Source organism: Pipistrellus hanaki (genome assembly GCF_964339955.1).
Source record: "Pipistrellus hanaki genome assembly, chromosome: 9".
Taxonomy (NCBI): Eukaryota; Metazoa; Chordata; class Mammalia; order Chiroptera; family Vespertilionidae; genus Pipistrellus; species Pipistrellus hanaki.
Window position 1 is genome coordinate 12,834,521 of NC_140511.1, and position 26,976 is coordinate 12,861,496.

The window sequence follows — 26,976 nt, forward strand, 5'->3', positions numbered from 1 at the left end:
CTCCCTGTTCCTTTCACTCTCAGTAGATAAACCGCCTATCTATATTAATAAAATTGTAATATGCAAATCGACCAAACGGCCGAACAGCAGGGCTACTATCCGGATGACCACACTATGACATGCGCTAGTGCCAGACCCACCGTTGCCCCACGATCACCCCACATAGGGAGGCCCAGGCCACTGTAGGCAGGGTGAACAATCAGGGGGCTCTGTGGAACCAGGGAGCCTGGGGTGTGTGGTGGGGACATGGGCAGTGCCAAGGTGGGGGGGCGGGAGGGTGGGGCCGGGACCATGAAGCCAGCAGCCAGGGGAAGGAAGGCCTACCCTTGCACAAAGTCTGTGCATCAGGCCTCTAGTAATGAATAAAGGGGCATTTATTTATATTTGGACTCCTTCAGTTTCCTTCTTCCCCACCTCCACGTTCCCTAGGTCTGTGCCTATTCCTGCCTCTTCACAATCAGAGCAGGAAGTGGCCTCTTCCTCTCCTCTGGAACCTGGTTGCATCTTTCACACCCCTCCCCTTGTATCTGTTTCTCCTTCACTAATCCCACACCTCCGCCAACAAGTATCCTGTCATCCTAAAACACCCTCATTCTCTATTCCCCTTCCCCTTCCTCTCCAGCTACCCTTCCTCCTCTCCTCAATCCTGGTTTTGTGCTCTCAGATGTCTTCCCAGTTCACTGCCATCTGACTTTTAACCTCACCACTTTACAGCATCTGTTCTCAAAGATTATCAAAGCCCAGTAGTAATTATTAAATGAAATGGACTTCTTAGTCCTCACCTGGATGGTTGTACAGCATTTGACCTAACTGACCACCTGTCTTAAAATTCTCTCATCCCTGGATTCCCATATTTTCTCTGTCCTCTGCTTATATGTCCTAGGGTCATTCTTTTATTCCTCATTTCACTTCACTTGTCCCTTTAATGTTGATAATATCACATCCTCTGCCCTGGGCACTCCCTTCTCTTCTCTCATTGTATGCTTTCTTTGGTATTGTAGAAATAATATATTCTTTGCAGTATGGTGCAGTGGGTTCAAATCCCATTTTCATGAGTTATCAGCACTGTGATCTTGATCAAAGTTTCCCATATGGGAAATGGGGCCAATAATATCAATTTTAATGGCTGGGTTTGAAGAGTAAAGGAGACAGACATATAAAGTGTCTCTTTCATTAGCTGACAAAAATTGCCAGTTAGTACTTTTTTAATCTCTTCTTTCCTTTCTGTGCCTCTCCTCACTCCCTTTCCTGCCAAATAACTTCTTGTAGTTAGTTTACTTGTAAGCCCAGGATTTGGAGTCAGCATTGAGTTCAGATTCTTGTTCTGACAGTTAGCAGCCTTGTGACCCTGGGGGTTTTGTTGTTCTGAACCTTGGTTTCCGTGTGTGTGACATGAGAAAGATAGTTTCTCACAGGATTAATATATGTGTGTGTGTGTGTGTGTGTGTGAGAGAGAGAGCGAGAGAGCGAGAGAGCGAGAGAGAGAGAGAGAGAGAGAGAGAGAGAGAGAGAAAGAGAGAGAAAGAGAGAGAGAGAGAGAGAACATGAAAAGATGTGGTGAAGGCCTTAGCACAGTTCCTGGTGTGTAGTCAGTGCTCAGGAGATGGTAGTTGTTATGTCTTACTCACACCTATGGCTGTACCTATCACACATACATACTCTCAACATGTACCTCCCACCTTGCTCCCATCTCTTGTGCTCTAGACAAGTGATGGCCTTTTTATGTTTTACAAAGAGCTCAGACTATTATCCAAAACCAAACTATTTATTTTCCTCAGTACTTGCTCTTCCCGTATTCCCTTTCTCAGTTAATAGTCATCATCAGCCAGTCATTCAGGCATGACTTTTTGGAGCCTCTCTTTTTGTCACTGCACACATCTTATCATCCCCTCTGATTTGTTTCTGGAATTGGTGCTTTTTTCACGTTGCTGCTTCGATTTAGGCTCTCATCTTTTCTCACTGGAGTTGTTGCCTCACCTCCTCATTGGTTTCTTCAGATCTGGATGCTCCTCTTTCTACCCCATGTTCTTCTCTGTGTGGGGGGTGACTTTTCTAAGATGTGGGTCTTACAGTTTCTTTCTCCTGTTTCAAAGCTCCAGGCTTTCCTGTTGAAGATCTGAAGCCCTGTCTAAGTGCTGGTAGGTCTTGTGCTGACCTATTTCTCCACTCTCATTGCCTGCCGCTGATGGCTCTGCCCACGCAGTAATTTATTATCTGGCTATTCCTCCAAGATACCATATGCCTTCACAGCTCTTTTTCTTTCTTTTTTAAATCACCTGTCCCTAGGATGCCCGTTCCTCTTTGTGGCCTGGCAAACAACCTTAATAAGCCAGCCAAATATTTCCTTCCCTTTTGAGCCTTCTGAGTATGAATAGCATTTTTAACATTTCTCCATTGCTGCAGCAATCACTTGGTGTCATAATTATTTATGTGCCTGTAAGCGTTGGGTTTGGCACAATTCCTGGTTGTGTTGGTTGATTTTAATAAATGAATGCATGAAAGGGCAGGATCTGCAGGGATCTTCGGAGAAAGAATCTAACAGGTTGGAATTTATAAGAGGTAGCCATAGGCAGCTTGGATCAGTGGATAGAGTGTCAGCATGCGGCCTAAGGGTCGTAGGTTCGATTCTGGCCAAGGGCACATGCCTAGGTTGTGGGCTCGATTTCCAGTAGGGGGTGTGCAGGAGGCAGCTGATAAATTATTCTCTCTCATCATTGATGTTTCTATCTCTCTCTCCTTCTCCTTCCTCTCTGAAATCAATAAAGAAATATATTTTTAAAAGAAATTTATAAGAGGTAACTGTGCATCAAGAAGATCAAGTTTAGAAGAACAAAGATGGAAGAGATTGATTTAACAGCAGAATGTATTAAAAATTACTGAGAGGTTTTGGTTGACAGCATTGTGTGAGTCAACCATGTGATGTGGGGTAACAACAAATAAGAAAATGAAGAAAAAGGAGAAGAATGTGAAATTTTTTAGATAAGGAAACTGAGTGTCTGATTTTACACCAGGGAATTGTGGTTGTTTCTAGGTATTGTGGTTTTAGAGGGACTTAGGCCAGAATAGCAATCATTCTTGAAAGCATTTTATTTTATTTTTTAAAACATATTTTATTGATTTTTCACAGAGAGGAAGGGAAAGAGATAGAGAGTTAAAACATGAGAGAAGACATCGATCAAGTGCCTCCTGCACACCCCCCACTAGGGATGTGCCTGCAACCAAGGTACATGCCCTTGACCAGAATTGAACCTGGGACCCTTCAGTCCGCAGGCCGATGCTCTATTCACTTGAAAGCATTTTAAAAAGACTTGTTGAAAATATCAATATAGACAAACTATCAAGATAGCCAATAGGCTAACACAATAAAGAAGATATAGAGAGAAAGCACAAAAGGTAAAATAAGAAATGATAATGGAGAAGTAATCAATGAAACAAACAAAAAAAATTATCAGAGTATTTTTAGGTCTATGCAAATGTTTTTTTAAATATTCATGAAATGAATCAATTTTTGGTAAGTTCTTATTAAAATTGCTAGGGAAAAAATTTAAACAGACCGATTTTTGTAGAAGAAATGAAGTTATTAAGGAACTATTCCTCAAATAAGGTATCGGGCCCAGATTATTTTATAAGGGAATTCTATCAAACCTCCATATATCAGAGAGTTCCAAATCTTTATAATTATTTCAGAGTATTAAAAATGTACAGAAACTTCCTACTTCATATGAAGTACTGTATTTTTCGGACCATAAGACGCACTTTTTTTCCCCCAGAAGTGGGGGGAAAAAGTCCCTGCGTCTTATGGTCCAAATATAGCCTACACATATACTGTAAAAAAAGTTTTTTTACTTGCCCGGCTCTGTGTGGTCTCTGTGTGCTTGCCCGGCTCTAAAATGGTTCTAAATGCTGCTGTTTACTTTACAGGGTTGATTACATGTGTTTATGACTGTGATGTTGGGTTTTAATGCACATAAAATATTTTAGGACACTATTTGTTTCAGAATCTTTTTTTCTTCATTTCCCTTCTCTAAAAACTGGTGCGTCTTATGGTCCGAAAAATACGGTAAATGTAATATTGATATCTAAATAGGATAAAGACAGTGCAAAAGGAAAACTACAGACTAACATTTATGAGTACCTATGAAGAAGTGTCATATATAGTACTAATAAATATTTTATTAATAATAGAATCCAACACCATAGTAAAAATATAATTCACTATGATCTGGTGAGTTTAATTCCAAGAATTGAAGGTAGGTTTATTATTAGGAAATCCATTAATATCATATAGTACCAGACTAATAGGTTTCAGGGAAAACAATCATAAAAGATTATCTCCATAAATGCTAACAAACTTTCAGAATTCAACATCCATTCCTCATTAAAAAAAAACAACAAAAACTCAAGAAAATAAGACTTGATGAATACTTTCTTAATATGAGAAAAATATATATAGTCCTAATGCCAGTAACTTACTAAATTGGGAAGCACTACAGCAAAGAAAAACTATTTCTTTTTACAGTTGATGTGATAGTAATCCTGGAAACCACAGACCTATATAATAAAGAGCTAATATGGAAATGGTCATCACGCCCTCATGCCATCACATCATAATGGCTCAGACACTCAACGCTGGGGAGAGAGAAATGAGGACCAGCCACACACAAATGAGCTCGAGAGAGAGAGAGAGAGAGAGAGAGAGAGAGAGAGAGAGAGAGAGAGAGAGAGAGGAATGGAGGCCAGCCAAGCTGCATCCTTGAAGAGGGATGAGGCGCCAGCGGCTGGGGCTGTGGCCTGGGAGAGGGATAAGCCGCCCGCCCCACTGTCCCAGGTATCAGTTGCAGCCCAGGAGAGGGACAGGCCGCATGCTCTGCGGTCCCTGGTGCCTGTGGCTGCAGCCTGGGCAAAGCTGCCCGCCCACAGTCCCCTGTGGCTGCGGCCAGTCCAGGTGAAGCCGGCCCTGGTCCTGGGTGCCTGTGGCTGGTCAGAGGGAGGGAAGCATGGGCCCAGGTGCCTGCAACCAGCTGGAGGAAAGAATCCTGGGTCCTGGGTCCTGGGTTCTGGGTGCATGGTGAGGAAGAGGCGGTTAGGGACGATCAAGCTGATAGGGAAGCAGTTAGGGACAATCAGGCAGGGAGGCAAGCAGTTAGGAACCAGCGGTCCCAGATTGTGAGAGGCAGCTGGACATCCCCCGAGGGATCCCGGATTGGAGAGGGTGCAGGCTGGGCTAACAGACTCTCCCCCTCCCCCCACCCAGCCCGCCGGGCATGAATTCCATGCACTGAGCCTCTAGTCCTATATAATAAAAGCATAGTAGGCATATTGTCCCCTTGACCAGGAGGTCATCCTGGAGTTCAACCAGGGGGCGGGACCTGCGCAGGGGTCTTCAAACTACGGCCCGCGGGCCACATGCGGCCCGCAGAGGAGTCTGATCCGGTCCGCCAGGTTTTTTGGGCAGTGAGCGCAGCCGAGGTGTTACAGTAGGAATTAGTAGTTCATATAGTCCGGCCCTCCAGCTCTCTGAGGGACTGTGATCTGGCCCCCGCTTTAAAAAGTTTGAGGACCCCTGTCTAGGGGAAGGGAGAGAGGCCCAGGTTGGCAACGGGCAGTCACTAGGGACCCTACTGATGCAGGAATTTCATGCATTGGGTCTCTAGTCACTGATAAAATTCAAACAATTAAAAATAAAGTAACAGTTTGTAAGGGAAGTCTTTGTGATGTTTTTGCCACTTTTATGTGACAAAATTATTTCAAAATGAACAGTTAATAAAATAAAATAATAATACCGTGTTTCCCCGAAAATAAGACATCCTCCAAAAATTAGACCTACTTACAGGTTTCCTTCTGAGTGAAATATAAGGCATCCCCCAAAAATAAGGCCCCCCAAGCTAAACATGAGAGATTTGGTCCACTGATTCTGAAAGAAATGGAGTCACAAGAAATTCACCAGGAAATTCAGGAATTGGATTGTTATGATGATGTTCCAGAAGATGATGACATGATTGTCATTGAATAAATGAGTAAATTCTTGATACTGTAGGATTCACAGTTTGTCTGGTTTGTGTTGACAACTACTGTACTACCGTACCGTATACAGGTAATAAATTTCCTTTATTTTCATTTAACAATAAATGTGTACCGTATTCTTCTTCATGGAAAAATAAGACATCACCTGAAAATAAGACCTAGCACATCTTTGGGAGCAAAAATTAATATAAGGCACTGTCTTTTTTTTTTTTTTTAATATATTTTATTGATTTTGTACAGAGAGGAAGGAAGAGAGATAGAGAGTTAGAAATATCGATGAGAGAGAGTCATTGATCAGCTGCCTCTTGCACACCCCCTACTGGGGATATGCCCACAACCAAGGTACATGCCCTTGACCAGAATCGAACCCGGGACCTTTCAATCCCCAAGCCAACGCTCTATCCATTGAGCCAAACCGGTTTCAGCAAGACACTGTCTTATTTTCGGGGAAACAGGGTACTATGGATTTTGGCCCAGCTGGTGTGGCTCAGTGGTTGACATCAACCATTGAACCAGGAGGTCACTGTTTGATTCCAGGTCAGGGCACATGCCTGTGTTGCAGGCTTGATCTCCAGTAGGGGGCATGCAGGAGGCAGCTGATTAATGATTCTTTCTCATCATTGATATTTCTCTCTTTCTCCCTCTCCCTACCTCTCTGAAATCAATAAAAAATATATTTTAAAAATACGTAGGGTTCTAGCCGTTTTGGCTCAGTGGATAGAGCATCGACCTGTGGACTCAAGGGCCCCGAGTTTGATCTCAGTAAGGAGCATGTGCCCGGGTGGTAGGCTCGATCCCCAGTGGGTTTCATACCATGTCCTAGCTGTGGGGACATTGGAGAAGTTATATAATCTCTCTGAACCTCATCCATCCATTGGAGATGATACTGACCCTTCTGTGCTTTTTGATGATTGAATTAGATGATGATAATGATGAAAATAGAAATGACCATTTAGCATCAATTGTGCAGCAGTCTTGTACCAGGTATATTCATTAGCTGTATAAAACACAAATGATATTTAGTTCATGGTAGGTACTCAGTAAATACCCCCCCCCCCAATTCTTGCTGATCACAGTGATGCCTATAGTTTGTCTATAGCTGATTGTTGCCTTAATACTGTCTTCCAAAGGACCTTATTTATTCCCACAAATCAACTTAGAGAAAATAAGGAAGATTTAATTTAAGCCCAGGAAGCCGCCAATGAGTAATTGCCAACATCACTTTATTAAGGAAGTACTTGGGGCTGAGAAGTCAATGGAAGTTTAACCAAATTATAATTTAATACTTTAGCCCTTTAACTTAATTTTTAGGTTCAGGGTCTTGGGCTTCTACAGAAACCAGACAGAGTGCTGCCTGTACTATAACACTGTTCATGTGCTCCTTTGATATTTCGTGCCCATCTTCAGAACAAATAATCAGAATAAGCACCTGCATGCAAGCTGCAAGCTCTGTGCAAGGGACAAGTGGAACATGTAAGGTCATCCGAGGGTTTGGATGAGCTGTATGTCCCTACCTGGGCCTAGCCGGCATCTGAGGACACTGGACTCTAGCTTTGTTGGAAATAAATGAAAGTGTCCCCTCCCCCAGGCTTTCCTTAGTTTTCAGGAACACTGCTTACCACAGCCTTTCTTTGGTTAAGTTTGTGCAGGTTTTTGGTGACTAGATCCTCTTTGACAATATAAAGCATGGATTATAACTAACTTTGTAGCAATCCCAGATTATAGGCTCAGGAAAATCTTAGGCTCAGTATGAGATGATTTCCATTAAGTCTCATTGTGAAAAAAGCAGCTGGGGAAAGGCAGTTCTGAGCATGGTTTACTGTTTATTCTGATCCCCGAGATCAATGCTTATGACTATCACAGCCCATTATTGGGTTGCTGGTGGCAGTGATTACACCAAAAACTGGCTGTGGTTGTGGGCCTGGACCTCATTCAGGCAAAACTCACGGAAAGCAGGAGTCATAGTCCTTGACACACTTGTCTCCTTAACTGTGTGTACACTGCCATCCTCGTCAGAGGTTAGCTGATCCTTGGAGACTAAAATTAGACTAGGGGATTTTAAAACATGCTATATGCCTGGCCATCTTTCTTCTTTCTTTCCTTAAAAGCTCCTCCTCCCTCTCGGTGTGACGCATTGCCCACCGTAGCTCAACTCAGATTCGGCCTTGCATGTGCAGGGCGGAGGTTAAGAATAATAGGCAGCCTTCCCCTTACTTCCATCTTTCATTTTTTAGCAGCAACTGCAGGCGTACGTGGCCTGGGTGAACGCGCAGCTGAGGAAGAGCCCAGCAGTGAAGCCTGTGCAGGACCTGCGACAGGACCTTCGGGATGGGGTGATCCTGGCGCATCTCATCGAGATTGTTGGTCAGTTGGCCTTGGATTCTATGCTAGCATAAACCAGAACTTGACCTCCTTTATCCTTCATATGCCTTTCAGAACAGATGGCTTCTTCTTTAAAACGTATGGCATCGAGCGTCAGCCCTTGGACTGAGGGTCCACAACTCCCTTCAAGGGCACATACCTCGGTTACATGCTTGTTCCCCGGCCCTGTTCGGCACATATAGGAGGCAACCAATTGATGTGTCTCTCTCACATCGATGTTTCTCTGTCTCTCCCTCTCCCTTCCACTCTCTCTAAAAATCAATGGAAAAATATCCTTGGGTGAGGATTAACAAAGTAAATAAATCAATAAATATATATTTGTTGCCGGGACCGGTTTGGCTCAGTGGATAGGGCATCGGCCTGGGGACTGAAGGGTCCCGGGTTCGATTCCGGTCAGGGGCATGTGCCTTGGTTGCGGGCGCATCCCCGGTGGGGGGTGTGCAAGAGGCAGCTGATCGATGATTCTCTCTCATCGATGTTTCTAACTCTCTGTCCCTCTCTCATCCTCTCTGTGAAAAATCAATAAAATATATTAAAAAAAAAAAAAAAAATATATATATATATATATATATATATATATATATATATATATATATATATTTGTAAATAAAATCTATGGCACTGAAAGTAGGGAAGCCAGAATACTTTCCTAGCCAAAACTGGTTTGGCTTAGTAAATAGAGCATTGGCCTGCGGACTGAAAAGCCCCAGGTTCAATTCCGGTCAAGGTCATGTACCTTGGTTGCGGGCACATCCCCAGTAGGGGGTGTGCAAGAGGCAGCTGGTTGATGATTCTCTCTCATCGATGTTTCTAACTCTCTGTCCCTCTCTCTTCCTCTCTGTAAAAATCAATAAAATGTATTTTTTAAATAAAAAATAAAATAAGAATACTTTCCCAAAGTTAATTCATTTATTAATTAGTCAATAAACACTGTGTGCCAGGTACTGTGTTACGCTTTGGGATTATGATAATAAACACAGTCTAAGCTCTCAAGAGCTCCCCTCCCCCCAGTCTAGTTGGAAAGACTGGAAAGTGGTGGGGCACATGCCAGGGGGATCACCCTGCCCAGTTCTGGAGATTCAGTAGCTTGTCAGAGGAATCGATGTCTGAACCGAGGCTGGAAAAGGAGCACAGATACTGACTGCCATGTGTTCCATGGAAGGGCTGGTCCTTTTGGAGCCCAGGAGTTGTTGATGCTCGCTCTTGTAGATGGTGCCTTAACCTTATTTTCATAGCATTTGTATGTGGCTCTGTTATTATTTTATTTCCATTCACTGAATGATAATTGCTCAGCCATCTCTCCTGTGTACACTGAGTTCTTTAAGAGCAGGTATAGCATTTTTCCCCCCTGTACTTTTGGTTCCACAACTTCTACCCAAGTGTCTGGCACATGACAGGTACTCAAATGCAGGTTGTTGTATTAGTCAGCTGACCTCACTGAGAGTCATCAGAGTGTTCATTGATAATGATGGTAACAATGGTAATAGTAGTAGCAGCTGCCATTTGTTGAATACTTTCTATCTTGTTTAATTTCACTTAATCATCAACCCTTGAGAAACAGCTAATATTATCCCCATTTTGAGGAAACAAGCTTAAAAAAGATGATTTATAAAAATAAATAAATTCATTTACCAATAAGAATATATCAAGGGATCCAAGATGGCTGCTCGGGTATACACCTAGCCGCAGCAGCTCACAACAATTTCAAGGGAATACAACTAAAATGTAGAGTGGACATTGCCCAGAGCTACAGGTAGTCGACTGACTGAAAACTCTACAATAGGAAGGAGGGAGAAAACCAGAAGGAAAATCAGAGGAGCTGAAAAAAAGCCTAAGGTACGGACTTCCTGTTTGTCTCTGAGGTGGTAAGGGCAGGACTTGAGCTTATCTACTCTTGCATTCCCAACAAAGGGCATTGTGCTGTAGGTGCTGATGTCGAACTGCCTGTAAAATTGTTTGTTGTCGGCTTCACCTACTTAACTGGGAGCTCACTGAGGCCAACTGCAGTTCAACTTTGTATCCCTATGTCTTAGCCTCATGCCATGAACAGAATCATCAGTCAGCAAATGTTTGTTGAAGAGGGAATGGTTTACCTTTTGGTAGAGCCCGCATTTCCTACTTCTGGAGAGATGAAGTCTGCTAGGCGTTGGCACTGGCCATCTTGGGATTAAGACCCAAGGAGAATCTAGGGTTTATAGCCTTTTTTTTTAAAAATGTGTTTTATCAAGGATCCAAGATGGCTGCTCGGGTATACACCTAGCCGCAGCAGCTCACAACAATTTCAAGGGAATACAACTAAAATGTAGAGTGGACATTGCCCAGAGCTACAGGTAGTCGACTGACTGAAAACTCTACAATAGGAAGGAGGGAGAAAACCAGAAGGAAAATCAGAGGAGCTGAAAAAAAGCCTAAGGTACGGAGACATGCTGAGCGCTCGCACGCACGCGCGCGAGGAGAGGTCGCAGCCAGAGAGGAGGAGAGGGCTGGGTGCTGCCTGGCGTTCCCTAGCAGGAAGGAAATAGAACCCCCAGCCTGGGCTGAACCCCCGAACCGGCAGCGCTGAGCCCCAAGTTATGTGCCAGACCCTGGGGACCCAGGCTCCGGCAGGGGGAGACAATCCCGGGGGACGGCGAAATGCGGGGCCCCCGGAGTCGCGCGCACATGGCGCGCAGAGGACTGAATGTTGACTCTGATGCTGGATTACCCTAGCCGGAAGAAACAAAGCCTCCGGCGGCAGCTCTGAGCCTCAGTCCAGACCGCCCCGAACTCCAGGTCTGGGCCAGTCCCTGGGGACCCAGGCTCGGGCAGGGGGAGACGGAGCTGTGAGGTGGAGTCCTGGGAGCGCGGCGAAAGGCCGAGCCCCTGGAGTCGCGCACACTGCGCGCAGAGGACAGTCTGTTGACTCTGATCCTGGACTCCCCTAGTGGGAGGGAGAAAGAAAGCTCCAGACTGGAGGAACGCGACGAGGAGCAGGAGCCCCTGCCGGACACCGGCCAGCCGGGTGCCAGCAAGGAGCCGGGCGACGGGGCCCCCAGTGGAGGGGGTGCCCCTGAGCCTTCGACTGCTGTGCGCTGGCAACGGAGCCAAGGACGGGGGCTGCTTCCTGGGCGGCGCCGACCCCGGCAACAGGCTGGAGCAGCGCGGGAGCCCGTGGAGAACAAAGGGGTGCCACAGGCCAACCTGCTGAGCTCCCAGGACAAGGAGGAAGAAATCAAAGAAGTTCTCAATGTGAAGAAATCAAGTGAGAGCAAATGATAGTAAAATTACTTAAGAAAGAATACAAAGAAGATCTTGAAAAATCAAAGACTAAGTCAGAACTCAACGCACCAGCCAACATTGCAACATAAATGCGTTTTGTTTTGTTTTTTTTTAAAAAAGAAAAAAAAAAAAAAGAGAAAAAAGGGACAGAATGTTGGAACAGCAGCGACCAGGCCTAGAGTGGCCAGGCACAAGGCAGTGGCAGCTGGGCCCGGAGCAGCAGTGGCCAGGCCCCAGAGCAGCAGCAGCCAGAACAAGAGCATCAACGGCCAGCACTGGAGCAGCCAGACCTGGGGCAGTGGCAGCCAGGCCTTAGGCAGGGGCGGCCAAGCCCAGGGTGGCCAGTCCAGGAACACCCAGACGCGGAGTGGCTGGGCCCGGAGAGGCCCAGCCCAGAGCAGCCGGGTTGGGAGCGGCCAGGCCCAGAACAGCAGTAGCCAAGCACGGAGCATCCAGGCTGGGAGCGGCCAGGCTCGGAGCAGCCGGGTCGGGTGCGGCCAGGTCCGGAGCAGCGGCGGCCAGGCTGGGAGCGGCCAGGCCCGGAGCAGCTGGGTCTGGTGTGGCCAGGCCTGGAGCAGCAGCTGCCAGGCTAGGAGCGGCCAGGCCTGGAGCAGCAGCTGCCAGGCTGGGAGCAGCCAGGTCCGGAGCAGCCGGGTCTGGTGTGGCCAGGCTCGGAGCAGCGGCTGCCAGGCTGGGAGCGGCCAGGCCCAGAGCAACAGCTGCCAGGCTGGGAGCGGCCAGGCCCGGAGCAGCCGGGTCTTGTGCGGCCGGGCCCGGAGCAGCGACTGCCAGGCTTGAAGCGGCCAGGCCCGGAGCAGCCGGGTCTGGTGCGGCCAGGCCCGGAGCAGCAGCTGCCAGGCTGGGAGCGGCCAGGCCCGGAGCAGCCGGGTCTGGAGCGGCCAGGCCAGGAGCAGCAGCTGCCAGGCTGGGAGCGGCCAGGCCCGGAGCAGCAGCTGCCAGGCTGGGAGCGGCCAGGCCCGGAGCAGCCGGGTCTTGTGCGGCCAGGCCAGGAGCAGCGGCTGCCAGGCTGGGAGCGGCCAGGTCCGGAGCAGCGGCTGCCAGGCTGGGAGCGGCCAGGCCCGGAGCAGCCGGGTCTGGTGTGGCCAGGCCAGGAGCAGCGGCTGCCAGGCTGGGAGCGGCCAGGCCCGGAGCAGCGGCTGCCAGGCTGGGAGCGGCCAGGCCCGGAGCAGCCGGGTCTTGTGCGGCCAGGCCAGGAGCAGTGGCTGCCAGGCTGGGAGCAGCCAGGCCCGGAGCAGCGGCTGACAGGCTGGGAGCGGCCAGGCCCGGAGCGGCCGGGACCGGAGCAACCGGTCCCAGAGCAGCCGGGTCGGGTGCGGCCAGGCCTGTAGCAGCAACAGCCAAGTCCAGAGCAACTAGGTCGGGAGCGGCAGTGACCAGACCCGGAGCAGCTGGTTGTGGAACGAACCAGAGCAACAGAGGCCAGGCCCGGAGCAGCCAGGCCCGAAACAGCTCGCTCCTCGCCTGTACCTGCCCACGGCTGCCTCTCAGACATGGCTGGAAACTTTTGCGGGAACTTGAGGGTCTGCTGAATCAAGTGATGAAGGCTTAGATCTGGATGTGTTGAGTTAGTATAGCGCTGGGGTGTTGATCTGTGAGTGCCTTGGGTGGGGCCTGGATGAGGCTGGTTGACCTATTTGAAAATATCTTTTGTGTGAAGTGTATCATTGGGCATGTGGAGGTATTATTGATATGAGAAAATGCTAAGTAACAGATTTACTATCTGAAAAGGGATTTACTATCGGGGAAAGGGAGGGAGGAAGAGACTGAACATAAACTGTGCACCTATGGATGAGGACAATGGGGGATGGGGAGGGGGCAGAGGGTGGGGTGGGAACCTGGTGGAGGGGGGAAGAAATGAGGAACCTTTGTAATAATATGAACAATAAAGATTGATTTAAAAAAAAAAAAAAAAAAAAAAAGCCTAAGGTACGGAGACATGCTGTGCGCTCGCACGCACGGGCGCGCGGAGAGGTCGCAGCCGGAGAGGAGGAGAAGGCTGGGTGCTGCCTGGCGTTCTCTAGCAGGAAGGAAATAGAACCCCCAGCCTGGGATGAACCCCCGAACCGGCAGCACTGAGACCCAAGTTATGGGCCAGACCCTGGGGACCCAGGCTCCGGCAGGGGGAGACAATCCCGGGGGACGGTGAAATGCGGGGCCCCCCGGAGTCGAGCGCACATGGCGCGCAGAGAACTGAATGTTGACTCTGATGCTGGATTGCCCTAGCCGGAGGAAACAAAGCCTCCGGCGGCAGCTCTGAGCCTCAGTCCAGACCGCCCCGAACTCCAGGTCTGGGCCAGTCCCTGGGGACCCAGGCTCGGGCAGGGGGAGACGGAGCTGTGAGGTGGAGTCCTGGGAGCGCGGCGAAGGGCCGAGCCCCCGGAGTCGCGCACACTGCGCGCAGAGGACAGTCTGTTGACTCGGATCCTGGACTCCCCTAGTGGGAGGGAGAAAGAAAGCTCCAGACTGGAGGAACGCGACGAGGAGCAGGAGCCCCTGCCGGACACCCGCCAGCCGGGCGCCAGCAAGGAGCCAGGCGACAGGGCCCCCAGGGGGGGGGGGTGCCCCTGAGCCTTCGACTGCTGAGCGCGGGCAACGGAGCCAAGGACGGGGGCTGCTTCCTGGGCGGCGCCGACCCCGGCAACAGGCTGGAGCAGCGCGGGAGCCCGCGGAGAACAAAGGGGTGCCACAGGCCAACCTGCTGAGCTCCCAGGACAAGGAGGAAGAAACCAAAGAAGTTCTCAATGTGAAGAAATCAAGTGAGAGCAAATGATAGTAAAATTACTTGAGAAAGAATACAAAGAAGATCTTGAAAAATCAAAGACTAAGTCAGAACTCAACGCACCAGCCAACATTGCAACATAAATGCGTTTTGTTTGTTTTTTTTAAAAAAAAAAAAAAAAGAAAAAAGGGACAGAATGTTGGAACAGCGGCGACCAGGCCTAGAGTGGCCAGGCACAAGGCAGTGGCAGCTGGGCCCGGAGCAGCAGTGGCCAGGCCCCAGAGCAGCAGCAGCCAGAACAAGAGCATCAACGGCCAGCACTGGAGCAGCCAGACCTGGGGCAGTGGCAGCCAGGCCTGAGGCAGAGGCGGCCAAGCCCAGGGTGGCCAGTCCAGGAACACCCAGACACGGAGTGGCTGGGCCCGGAGAAGCCGGGCCCAGAGCAGCCGGGTTGGGAGCAGCCAGGCCCAGAACAGCAGTAGCCAAGCACGGAGCATCCAGGCTGGGAGCGGCCAGGCTCGGAGCAGCCGGGTCGGGTGCGGCCAGGCCCGGAGCAGCGGCTGCCAGGCTGGGAGCGGCCGGGCCCGGAGCAGCTGGGTCTGGTGTGGCCAGGCCTGGAGCAGCGGCTGCCAGGCTAGGAGCGGCCGGGCCCGGAGCAGCAGCTGCCAGGCTGGGAGCAGCCAGGCCCAGAGCAGCCGGGTCTGGTGTGGCCAGGCCCGGAGCAGCGGCTGCCAGGTTGGGAGCGGCCAGGCCCAGAGCAACAGCTGCCAGGCTGGGAGCGGCCAGGCCCGGAGCAGCCGGGTCTGGTGTGGCCAGGCCCGGAGCAGCGGCTGCCAGGCTGGGAGCGGCCAGGCCCGGAGCAGCCGGGTCTGGTGCGGCCAGGCCAGGAACAGCGGCTGCCAGGCTGGGAGCGGCCAGGCCCGGAGCAGCAGCTGCCAGGCTGGGAGCGGCCAGGCCCGGAGCAGCCGGGTCTGGTGCGGCCAGGCCAGGAGCAGTGGCTGCCAGGCTGGGAGCGGCCAGGCCCGGAGCAGCGGCTGCCAGGCTGGGAGCGGCCAGGCCCGGAGCAGCCGGGTCTGGTGCGGCCAGGCCCGGAGCAGTGGCTGCCAGGCTGGGAGTGGCCAGGCCTGAAGAAGCGGCTGCCAGGCTGGGAGCGGCCAGGCCCGGAGCAGCCGGGTCTTGTGCGGCCAGGCCAGGAGCAGAGGCTGCCAGGCTGGGAGCAACCAGGCCCGGAGCAGCTGGGTTGGGTGCGGCCAGGCCTGGAGCAGCGGCTGCCAGGCTGGGAGCGGCCAGGCCCGGAGCAGCCGGGTCTGGTGCGCCAGGCCAGGAACAGCGGCTGCCAGGCTGGGAGCGGCCAGGCCCGGAGCAGCCGGGTCTGGTGCGGCCAGGCCAGGAACAGCGGCTGCCAGGCTGGGAGCGGCCAGGCCCGGAGCAGCAGCTGCCAGGCTGGGAGCGGCCAGGCCCGGAGCAGCCGGGTCTGGTGCGGCCAGGCCCGGAGCAGTGGCTGCCAGGCTGGGAGCGGCCAGGCCCGGAGCAGCAGCTGCCGGGCTGGGAGCGGCCAGGCCCGGAGCAGCCGGGTTGGGTGCGGCCAGGCCCGGAGCAGTGGCTGCCAGGCTGGGAGCGGCCAGGCCCGGAGCAGCAGCTGCCAGGCTGGGAGCGGTCAGGCCCGGAGCAGCCGGGTTGGGTGCGGCCAGGCCCGGAGCAGCGGCTGCCAGGCTGGGAGCGGCCAGGCCTGAAGCAGCCGGGTCTGGTGCGGCCAGGCCAGGAACAGCGGCTGCCAGGCTGGGAGCGGCCCGGCCCGGAGTAGCAGCTGCCAGGCTGGGAGTGGCCAGGCCCGGAGCAGCCGGGTTGGGAGCAGCCAGGCCCAGAACAGCAGTAGCCAAGCACGGAGCATCCAGGCTGGGAGCGGCCAGGCTCGGAGCAGCCGGGTCGGGTGCGGCCAGGCCCGGAGCAGCGGCTGCCAGGCTGGGAGCGGCCAGGCCCGGAGCAGCTGGGTCTGGTGTGGCCAGGCCTGGAGCAGCGGCTGCCAGGCTAGGAGCGGCCGGGCCCAGAGCAGCAGCTGCCAGGCTGGGAGCAGCCAGGCCCAGAGCAGCCGGGTCTGGTGTGGCCAGGCCCGGAGCAGCGGCTGCCAGGTTGGGAGCGGCCAGGCCCAGAGCAACAGCTGCCAGGCTGGGAGCGGCCAGGCCCGGAGCAGCCGGGTCTGGTGTGGCCAGGCCCGGAGCAGTGGCTGCCAGGCTGGGAGCGGCCAGGCCCGGAGCAGCCGGGTCTGTTGCGGCCAGGCCAGGAACAGCGGCTGCCAGGCTGGGAGCGGCCAGGCCCGGAGCAGCAGCTGCCAGGCTGGGAGCGGCCAGGCCCGGAGCAGCCGGGTCTGGTGCGGCCAGGCCAGGAGCAGTGGCTGCCAGGCTGGGAGCGGCCAGGCCCGGAGCAGCGGCTGCCAGGCTGGGAGCGGCCAGGCCCGGAGCAGCCGGGTCTGGTGCGGCCAGGCCCGGAGCAGTGGCTGCCAGGCTGGGAGTGGCCAGGCCTGAAGAAGCAGCTGCCAGGCTGGGAGCGGCCAGGCCCGGAGCAGCCGGGTCTTGTGCGGCCAGGCCAGGAGCAGCGGCTGCCAGGCTGGGAGCAACCAGGCCCGGAGCAGCTGGGTTGGGTGCGGCCAGGCCTGGAGCAGCGGCTGCCAGGCTGGGAGCGGCCAGGCCCGGAGCAACCGGGTCTGGTGCGCCAGGCCAGGAACAGCGGCTGCCAGGCTGGGAGCGGCCAGGCCCGGAGCAGCCGGGTCTGGTGCGGCCAGGCCAGGAACAGCGGCTGCCAGGCTGGGAGCGGCCAGGCCCGGAGCAGCAGCTGCCAGGCTGGGAGCGGCCAGGCCCGGAGCAGCCGGGTCTGGTGCGGCCAGGCCCGGAGCAGTGGCTGCCAGGCTGGGAGCGGCCAGGCCCGGAGCAGCAGCTGCCGGGCTGGGAGCGGCCAGGCCCGGAGCAGCCGGGTTGGGTGCGGCCAGGCCCGGAGCAGTGGCTGCCAGGCTGGGAGCGGCCAGGCCCGGAGCAGCAGCTGCCAGGCTGGGAGCGGCCAGGCCCGGAGCAGCCGGGTTGGGTGCGGCCAGGCCCGGAGCAGCGGCTGCCAGGCTGGGAGCGGCCAGGCCTGAAGCAGCCGGGTCTGGTGCGGCCAGGCCAGGAACAGCGGCTGCCAGGCTGGGAGCGGCCAGGCCCGGAGTAGCAGCTGCCAGGCTGGGAGTGGCCAGGCCCGGAGCAGCCGGGTTGGGTGCGGCCAGGCCCGGAGCAGCGGCTGCCAGGCTAGGAGCGGCCAGGCCCGGAGCAGCAGCTGCCAGGCTGGGAGCGGCCAGGCCCGGAGCAGCAGCTGCCAGGCTGGGAGCGGCCAGGCCCGGAGCAGCGGCTGACAGGCTGGGAGCGGCCAGGCCCAGAGCGGCCGGGACCAGAGCAACCGGTCCCAGAGCAGCCGGGTCGGGTGCGGCCAGGCCTGTAGCAGCAACAGCCAAGTCCAGAGCAACTAGGTCGGGAGCGGCAGTGACCAGACCCGAAGCAGCTGGTTGTGGAACGAACCAGAGCAACAGAGGCCAGGCCCGGAGCAGCCAGGTCCGAAACAGCTCGCTCCTTGCCTGTACCTGCCCACGGCTGCCTCTCAGACATGGCTGGAAACTTTTGCGGGAACTTGAGGGTCTGCTGAATCAAGTGATGAAGGCTTAGATCTGGATGTGTTGAGTTAGTATAGCGCTGGGGTGTTGATCTGTGAGTGCCTTGGGTGGGGCCTGGATGAGGCTGGTTGACCTATTTGAAAATGTCTCTTGTGTGAAGTGTATCATTGGGCATGTGGAGATGTTATTGATATGAGAAAATGCTAAGTAACAGATTTACTATCTGAAAAGGGATTTACTATCGGGGAAAGGGAGGGAGGAAGAGACTGAACATAAACTGTGCACCTATGGATGAGGACAATGGGGGATGGGGAGGGGGCAGAGGGTGGGGTGGGAACCTGGTGGAGGGGGGAAGAAATGAGGAACCTTTATAATAATATGAACAATAAAGATTGATTTAAAAAAAAAAAAAAAGAATATATCAAGCATTGTGCTAAGCATGCTACTTTGATGTATGACATGGATATGATATGAGTGCCACTCTCTTATTTTATGAGATTTAAAAAGGCTAGGCAGCTTGCCGAAACTGGTTTGGCTCAGTGGATAGAGCGTCAGCCTGCAGACTCAAGGGTCCTGGGTTCGATTCAGGTCAAAGGCATATACCTTGGTTGCGGCCGCATCCCCGGTGAGGGGTGTGTAGGAGGCAGCTGATAGATGTTTCTATCAATGTTTTTAGTTCTCTGTCCCTCTCCCTTTCTCTCTGTAAAAAAAAATCAATAAAAGGCTAGGCAGCTTTACAGGTCACATAACTGTATGTGTTGGAGCAGTGGTACAAACCTAGATCTGCTTTCATTCCAAGCACATTCTAAACATTTAATTTTTCACTTATTTCAATAGATTATACTTGAAAATATAATCAGATAAAAAATAAACCAGATGGTACAAAAGCGTATAAAGTCAAAAGCCTTTTTTTCCACCTCTGTCCCTCTGCCAGCTACCTGTTTATTCTGGGGCAATCAGTGTAAGCAGTTTTTTGCATTTCTTTCCAGATATATTCTGTACATATACAAGCAATTTGAATATGTGTCCATTTTTCCAAAACCCAAGTATTTTTGTGACATTCCGTTGTAACTTTGCCTTCTAGAAAAGTTCACTGAATTCACTTCCTTTCCCCATTCCTTATTTAACCCGCCCTCCTCAGGCTTTGGATCCCACTACTCCAGTAAAACTTGTATAGTGCCAGGACTGGTTTGGCTCAGTGGATAGAGCGTCGGCCTGCGGACTGAAAGGTCCCGGGTTCGATTCTGGTCAAGGACATGTACCTTGGTTGCGGGCGCATCCCCAGTAGGGGGTGTGCAAGAGGCAGCTGATTGATGATTCTCATTGATGTTTCTAACTCTCTATCCCTCTCTCTTCCTCTCTGTGAAAAATCAATAAAATAAAAAAATTAAAAAATCTTGTATAGTATTTATATATAATCTTACTCTTTCCATCAAATATTCCCTTTCTCTGTATCTGGCTAGATGAGACTTTGATATTATTTCTTCTTATAACTTCATATATTTTCTGTCTTCTAATAGCAGGAGAAAAGCTGAGTGGGGTACAGCTGAATCCCAGAAACCAACAGGAGATGAAGAATAATGTGGAGAAGGTGCTGCAGTTTGTGGCCTCCAAAAAGATCCGTATGCACCAGACTTCAGCTAAAGGTCAGTGCCTCTTCGCGTTCTTGGTGGGCGAGTACACTCATCTCTGGCTGGCAGTTGCTCAATGTGTAGTCAAGGGATATGATTGACAGGAGGAGGATTAGCCCCATGACTTCATGTCATTTTTCCGTAAAGAAACTTATCGGGACAGAGTGATTATAAAAATTTGATTGTTTTGGAAACCTGAGTGAAGATAAAATTTCTCTATTTATTTTAATTGAATAAAGGTTTGCTTGACTGTGTGTAGGAAAATTAATGGCGAAGAAATTACAAAATCGGGATATTAGTTTTAGAATTTCTCATTTAAGTAATAAAAAGGAGGATAGCTTATGTTTTTGAAGTTCCTATGGTTTCATGACCAATAATTATTTCACTTCATAATAGCCTACATTTTTTTCCATCCAGTTTTCCTGGGTGGAAACATGCTGGAAAATATTTTCTAGCATTTTTTTCTTTTACATCACAGAATATTCCTGGTAAGATGGGTGGTGAGGGGCTCTGTGACCTCAGACATGCCTTTTCCTGTAGCCACGTGGCGATAGGGGACACTTCTCAGGCCCCTTGAGCCCAGGCTGCAAGGAGGAAAGGGTGTATATGTCTTCGGAAAGCTCAGGCCACTAGTCCCCTCGCCGTTTCTCTAGAACTGACTGTAATCCGGTTCTGTTTCAGCCTCAGTTTCTGGGCCTGGTTACCTGTGACTCTGGTGAGAATGGGGGAGGAGGGGGCACTCCTCTGTCATGTTTCTGTTACTGACGTTCTCTGAGTTGGGGTCATTCAGGAAGGGTAGATGGTAACCATTGAGAGCACCCTGTAGAAGGTATCAATCAATCCTTTCAAAATGTTGCATATCTAAAAGGCTATTCGACTAAAAACAAAAATGGAATTTTACCAAGTTCCTTACATTAACTTTCACCAGACCTATCACATTTTTTCCGCCTGCATTCCTTTTTCTTTTCTAGGGCAAATTTAGAATGCGATAATCTCTTTCATCTGGTCCCCATTAAGAGTGGGCTTGGGGATCTGGCCCATTAAAGTCAACTATTTTTAGGGAACACTGCCACTCAGGACCTCGCAGTCTTTTACCTGGCTTCCTGATTAGTCCCACTGCATTGATGTTTGTCCTCCTCCCATCTGCCCTCCACGTTGCCGCCAGAAGGATCTTAGCATGAGAACATAGGTTCACGCAGTCCTCTGCCCCGGAGGGTCCTTCGGATAAAGTCCGCAGTCCTTCCTGCCCTGACCTCTGCTGGACTCCGTTCAGCTCCTCCCCACAGAGCTGTGCCATAGGAGTATAACAAGAGTCACGTGTGTAATGTAAAAGTTTCCAATAGCCACACTGAACAAAAGAAAAAAAGTGTGAAACCAGTTTGAATGATAAATTTCTTTAACTCAATATATCCAAAATATGATTTCAAAATGAAAACTATTAATGAGATATTTTGCATTCTATTTTTTTTGTACTACATCTAACGAAATATTTTGCATTCTCTTTTTGGGTATGCATGTGCTACGTAAATACAACACTCACAGCACATTTCAGTTCAGACAGTAGCTACCTTTTAAGGGCTCAGTGTAGCTAGCGGCTCCCACCCCGGACAGCGAGGCTCCAGGATGTCATGCTTTCTCTTGCCTCTAGACTTCGTGCTTGCTGCTCCCTCTTCTCCTCCATCGGTGGACCACCATTCATCAACCAAGTCTCAGCTTAGAGCTCCTTCCTCTGGGAATCCTGAGCCCTCTACACTAGACACGATGCTTCTACTCTGAGCCCCCAAGGAATCCTGTACTTTTCCTATCATAACATGTTACTATACTTCATTGTAATTGCTTTTACTTATTTATTTTTTTAAATAAATCTTTATTCAGATTATTACAAATGTTCCTCATTTTTTCCCCTCCATTGCTCCCCTCCACCAGGTTCCCACCCCACCCTCTGCCCTTTCCCCACCCCCCATTGTCCTCATCCATAGGTGCACAGTTTATGTTCAGTCTCTTCCCGCACCCCCCACTCCCCTTTTCCCCAAGAATCGTCAGTCCACTCCCCTTCCATACTCTGAATCTATTATATTCACCAGTTAATATTGTTCATCCGATTTTTTTTAATTCCCTTGGTTTTTAGATTCACTTGTTGATATCGATAGTTACGTATTTGTTGTTCATAATTTTTATCTTTATTTTCTTCCTCTTCCTAAAGAACCCCCTAATTGCTTTTAAATCTTCCGTGTCCCTGTTGAACACGGCTATGTGAGGTCAGAGAGCTTGGCTGCCTCGCTGACCTGCATCCTAGAAAGTGTGTATTCAGTGAAGGAGGCCTCAGTCCTCCACCTCCCTCTGAGGGCCTCTCGGTCTGTTCTGTCCCCCAGACATTGTGGAAGGAAACCTGAAGTCTATCATGAGGCTGGTCCTTGCCTTGGCAGCGCACTTCAAACCCGGCTCTGGCAGGACAGTGAGCCAAGGACGGGACTTCAGAGCCCCTCTGCAGAGCCACCAGCCACACTGTGCCACGGCTGTGGCCCAGGGAGCAGCTGCTGCTCTGGCCGATGTGTGTCATGACATGTCACGCTCAGGACGGGACGTCTTTCGGTACAGACAGAGGTAAGGGTGGGAATCTGAGAATGGAAACTGGACTGTCTTTGAAATTTCCCCCTTAAATGCTTATCTGCAGTAGATGAAAACATCACCCAAACAGCCCCACGTTGCAGAAAACAGCACTTTGAGAGAGAAAAGCCGTTTCTTTTGAAGAGTTCTGTTCGTGTTCAGCAGGAAGTGGGCGAATGACATAGGTAATCTGTTGCTCTGGTGCCCAGAATCGTAAAGAGATGCCATTGGCTCCGTGTGTTTTCTTCCCTGGGAGCAATGTTCCATTCCTCCGCGGGAGTCTCTCCCTGGAATGTATCCTGAAGGCCAAGCCGCCGCCGGAGTCACGGCAGGAAATGCCTTGGCGGCTGTGTGTGTGCTAAGCGTGACCCTGAGGTGTTGCAAAGATTGGTGAAATTATGCGCTTTTGTATCTGTCTTCCCTGCTAGGTTCCAAGTGTCCCTGAGGCAGGGGCTTTGCCTTATTCATCTTTCCTGTAGTGCTCACAAGAGGGCCATCTGTCAGTACTTGCTGGGTTGAAGCGAAGGACTGACCTTCTCCTTTGCTGGTGTCCTCTGACTTTAGGAACAGCAGCACGGACGAGGAGATCGAGAATCCGTACTGGAGCGTGCGAGCTCTGGTGCAGCAGTACGAAGGGCAGCAGAGGTCCCCGTCTGAGTCCAGCTGCTCCAGGTAACGGGCCTCAGATTCTTTACCACTCCAGTTCTAGCTAAAAGCTGAGTTCCCAAGGAGTCTTGAGGTTCTTAGCCTCATAGTAGCAACACAACAGGCCATGAGGCACCTAAACCCGTTCTCTTTCCCTTCTATTATGTTTGGCCTTAAAGGGGTAGAACCTCAGCACTGCCTCATGGTTTTGTGCTGGCAGGAGCGGGGGTGGTGCTGAGAATTTCCCGCCTGAGGAAGCTTTGAGCAGAGCCAGAGTGCCAGTGCTGGGACCAGCCATGGTCCAGCCTGGTGGTTCGGATGTTGTACATCAGCTGCCAGTGTTTATGAGAACCAGTTCTATTGTCGGGGTATAACTAAGTTATGGCCTGAGGGGGCTGCATCAAGCTCAGAGCAAGAGAAAATGAGCAGAGTTGTCTTTAGAGCCGTGGTTGACAAACTGCGGCTCATGAGCCACATGCAGCTCTTTGGCCCCTTGAGGGTGGCTCTTCCACAAAATACCATGGCCTGGGCGAGTCTATTTTGAAGAAGTGGCATTAGAAGAAGTTTAAGTTTAAAAAGTTTGGCTCTCAAAAGAAATTTCCATCGTTGTGCTGTTGATATTTGGCTCTGTTGACTAATGAGTTTGCCGACCACTGTCTTAGAGCATTAGAATGTTTCCGACTTTCACTGACAGGGCTGGGAATTGTGACAGATGAGTACATATTTGAGTGGGCTAATGATTAGAATACATATGTGACTGTAGCTGAAAGACTGCCTATGTACCATAGAGCCAAGTGGGGAGACCAAAACAGGACACAGTGTTCTCATAAAAGCCTGATCAGGAAGAGTAACCTTGTAAGTTTCTTGATGGAAAAAAAAAAAAAAAAAGCCTGATCAATGCCAGTATAGTGACAGGAAAAGACTACTTTCCTGTTTTAAGTAAATCATGCTCCTAGGAACACCTCCCCAGGCCAAGTTAGCTTATTACTAACTTCATTTCATTGCTGAATTGTGTTTAATTTATGCTCTTTTGACCTTTTCTGTCTCCTACCTCAGTCCAGCTTAGGCTCTTTCGAGTTAAGCCTAATTGCTCTTTGTCTTATAAGCATTTTATGTGTCTTTGGTGTTTTTCCTCATTTCTTTTTTCTCATAATATTCCATCTTAGTTAGATGGACCATTTCCTAGTCTATGGAGGTAACATGCAATTCTTTTCCCATTTTAATATTCTGGTAACCTTGCTCAGCTTTAATGGTCACATTTAATAGATGTGATTTCTTATGTATAAAATTCACAAAACATAAAATTAACCATTAATCATTTTACTTTTTAAAAACCATCACCCAAGGACATGCTTTGAGAGAGGAAGGGGAGGGGTGGGGGGAGAAGAGGGAGGGGAGAAGAGAGAGAGAGAGAGAGAGAGAGAGAGAGAGAGAGAGAGAGAGAGAAGAAAACATCAATGTGAGAGAGAAACATCCATTGGTTGTCTTCCTTCGTAAGTGTCCCAGGCCTGTAAGTTTCCCGTGCACAGGATGATGCTCAACCATCTAAGCTGCTCAGGCCAAGCCATCATTAATCATTTTAAAGTGTACAATTCAGTGGTATTTAGTACTTTTATAATGTTTGCAACCATCCCCTCTATCCAGTTTGAAGACATTTCATCACCCCCAAAAGGAAAGAAACCCTGTACCCATGAAGCAATAGGCGTGCTTTTAGTGAGAATCCAAGCCATTACTTCCTTGCTTGCTTCTTAGACTGTCACTCGGTACAGAATGTTTCCTTGTATGATGAGATCTATTGCTTCCTGTATGGTCACTGGCCTTTTGTTCTTCTGTGCCTGATAGTGCCTGCCAGCGTTGGGGGTGGGGTGGGGGCGGTGTTTGGGGGTCAGGCGGGAGCCCCGATTTCTTCCTGAGAACAGCTGCTTCCTTCCTCTCTGGCAGGATGCAGGCTGGGGCAGCCACCGTGCGCGTGTGACTTAGTGACCCTGGAACTCCGACCGCAGTGGGCTGAGGGGACAGTTTTCTGGGAGGGGCTCAGAGAGCAGTTTGCACCCCGCTTTCTGACTTTGACTTCTTCCTGATTTTGTTCTTTAGCTGACCGCTCAGTCGCCTTGTTAGGGTGTTCAGTCAGCACACCGCCTTTTCCTCAGCTTGCTCCCCGGGACCCAGCAGGCTTGGGCACAGTCTGCTCCCCCCTCCACCTTTGCTCAGGGGGAGCCCATCTAATGGCTCAGTGACCACGAAAGCCAGGAGGCCCGGGATGTGCCTGGGAGCGGGGGGGGGGGAGGGGGAGGAGGTTAAGATTGGAAGATAGCCCTCAGTGTCCCTCCTCCAAGGACACCCTACCGGCCTGGTGCTTCCAAGACCTCAGGCCAGCCTCTCCCTGTGTCCAGGCAAAAAGGGCCCTGTGGGTAAAAGGCACACTCGGAAACGCTCGGAGGGGAGGTGGGGGAGATGGGCGTTCCGCGGCTTCCGGGGGAGACCGCACCTCAAGAAGCTGGCTTCTGCCTACCCCGACCTCGGCGCCCACGAAGGGAGGGCTCAGGGTGGGGAAGGGAGGGCTCAGGGTGGGGAAGGGAGGGCTCAGGGTGGGGAAGGGAGCGTGTACAGATCGGGGTTCTCAGGGCCAGGACCAGCCCCCCTGGGGATTCTGCCCGCCGGCGGCCCCTCCCTGCCTGGCGGTGCTCACCACGTCCCCGCCCGGCCGCGCCCCCGCCGGGCTCCGCCTGGGTCCGAGCCGGCGCTGCCCGCGGCGTGTGGCCGCTGGGGGGGGGGGGGGGAAAGGAAGGGGGGGAGGACGGTCAGGGCGGGGCCGGGAGGGACCGGGAGGCGCTGCGAAGCTGAGTCCCCCGCCCGCTGGCCGCTGCCCGGGACTCGGAGCGCCCGGCGGCCGGAGATGGGTTGAGATGCCCGCGCCCCGGGCAGGACCCCGCCATGCGGCCGCCGGGGCCCGCAGCCTGCGAGGGGAGGCGGACCCGCCCCGCCCGGGCCGCGGCCGCGTCTGAGCTGCCGGCACCGCGCGCCACGCGCCGGAGCATCCCGGTCCCCGGGCCGGTCCCCGGCCTCGCCGCCCGCCCCCGTCCCTCCCGCCGGCGGCCGGCGGCGCGGGTGGTGGACCTGCCCCCGCCCCCGCCCGGGGGGACATGCCCGCATCTGGGGGCGCTGTGCCTCGCAGCCCCCGGCGTCACCCCGGGAAGCGGGCTTGCTGAGCTCGCAGCCAGGAGGGACCATGGGAGGGATGCAAGTCAAATGGTGAGCGGAGGCCACTCTGGCTTTGGAGGAGGGGGCATGGGTGGGAGGGAGCCCGGCCGGAGGATGCCGGTGGCCAGAGGTGGACGGGGATGGAGGGGGCGCTGTGTGGGGGAGAACAGGCTGCTGGCCTGGGGTTCTCACTGGAAATGCAGCGGGTGAGGGAGCTGGGGTTCTCACTGGAAATGCAGCGGGTGAGGGAGCTGGGGTTCTCACTGTGAAATACTGCGGGTGAGGGAGCTGGCGACAGCATGGGGGAAAGAGGGGCCCTTTATCCTGTCTTGTCTCTGCTCAGGGAAGGCACTTCGGGGGGAACAGGACTCTCTCTCTTATGGCCCTTTACCTATTAAGAAAAATAATATGACTCTAATTTGCAAGTATCTTTGCTGGGGGACCACTTTCTAATAAATGAAGGTTGTGAGATGTTAAACCTGTGGGAATTAAATGTATCGGTCAGACCTGATTTGTAATCACTTGTTCCCTTATTTGAGAGGATTATGATGGCAGGTAGGGGGATTACTTGGTTATGAAATAGGGCTTCAAAGCACATCAGACAGAGCCTATAGCATGTAATTAATGAGTGTGAAAACACTTTTCTCTGACTTGAGGAAGAGGATCAAATGCACCATCCTCATTCATGAGGTTCTTCTGGCCTCGGGATTTTTCTTCCTCGGTCCTTTCTCTTTTAACTTGGCCTTCTAGTTCCATGGCCTTAGCTCTCTGGCCTCACACACTGGCAGCCTCAATTCAAGAAAGAAAAATGTTGTTTTCTTCTGGCTGCTCGGCCACTCCCCCAGTGGGGTTGG

The 26,976-nt window shown here is 52.0% G+C and overlaps 1 protein-coding gene across 12 annotated transcripts in view; it reads left to right on the forward strand.

The window, feature by feature from the left end:
* The window catches only part of DIXDC1 (DIX domain containing 1), an 82,759-nt gene that overhangs the window by 23,759 nt on the left and 32,024 nt on the right, over positions 1-26,976 (forward strand). For 5 of the 12 annotated variants that reach the window (XM_084893889.1, XM_084893885.1, XM_084893887.1 and 2 more), the window contains 4 exons: positions 8,259-8,388; positions 19,559-19,684; positions 22,042-22,273; positions 22,841-22,948. In XM_084893889.1, the coding sequence (XP_084750015.1) occupies positions 8,259-8,388; positions 19,559-19,684; positions 22,042-22,273; positions 22,841-22,948 (596 nt within the window). Of the gene's footprint in view, positions 1-8,258; positions 8,389-19,558; positions 19,685-22,041; positions 22,274-22,840; positions 22,949-25,730; positions 26,174-26,976 lie in introns of those variants that run through there. The other 7 variants (XM_084893883.1, XM_084893893.1, XM_084893890.1 and 4 more) reach the window with 3 other exon arrangements.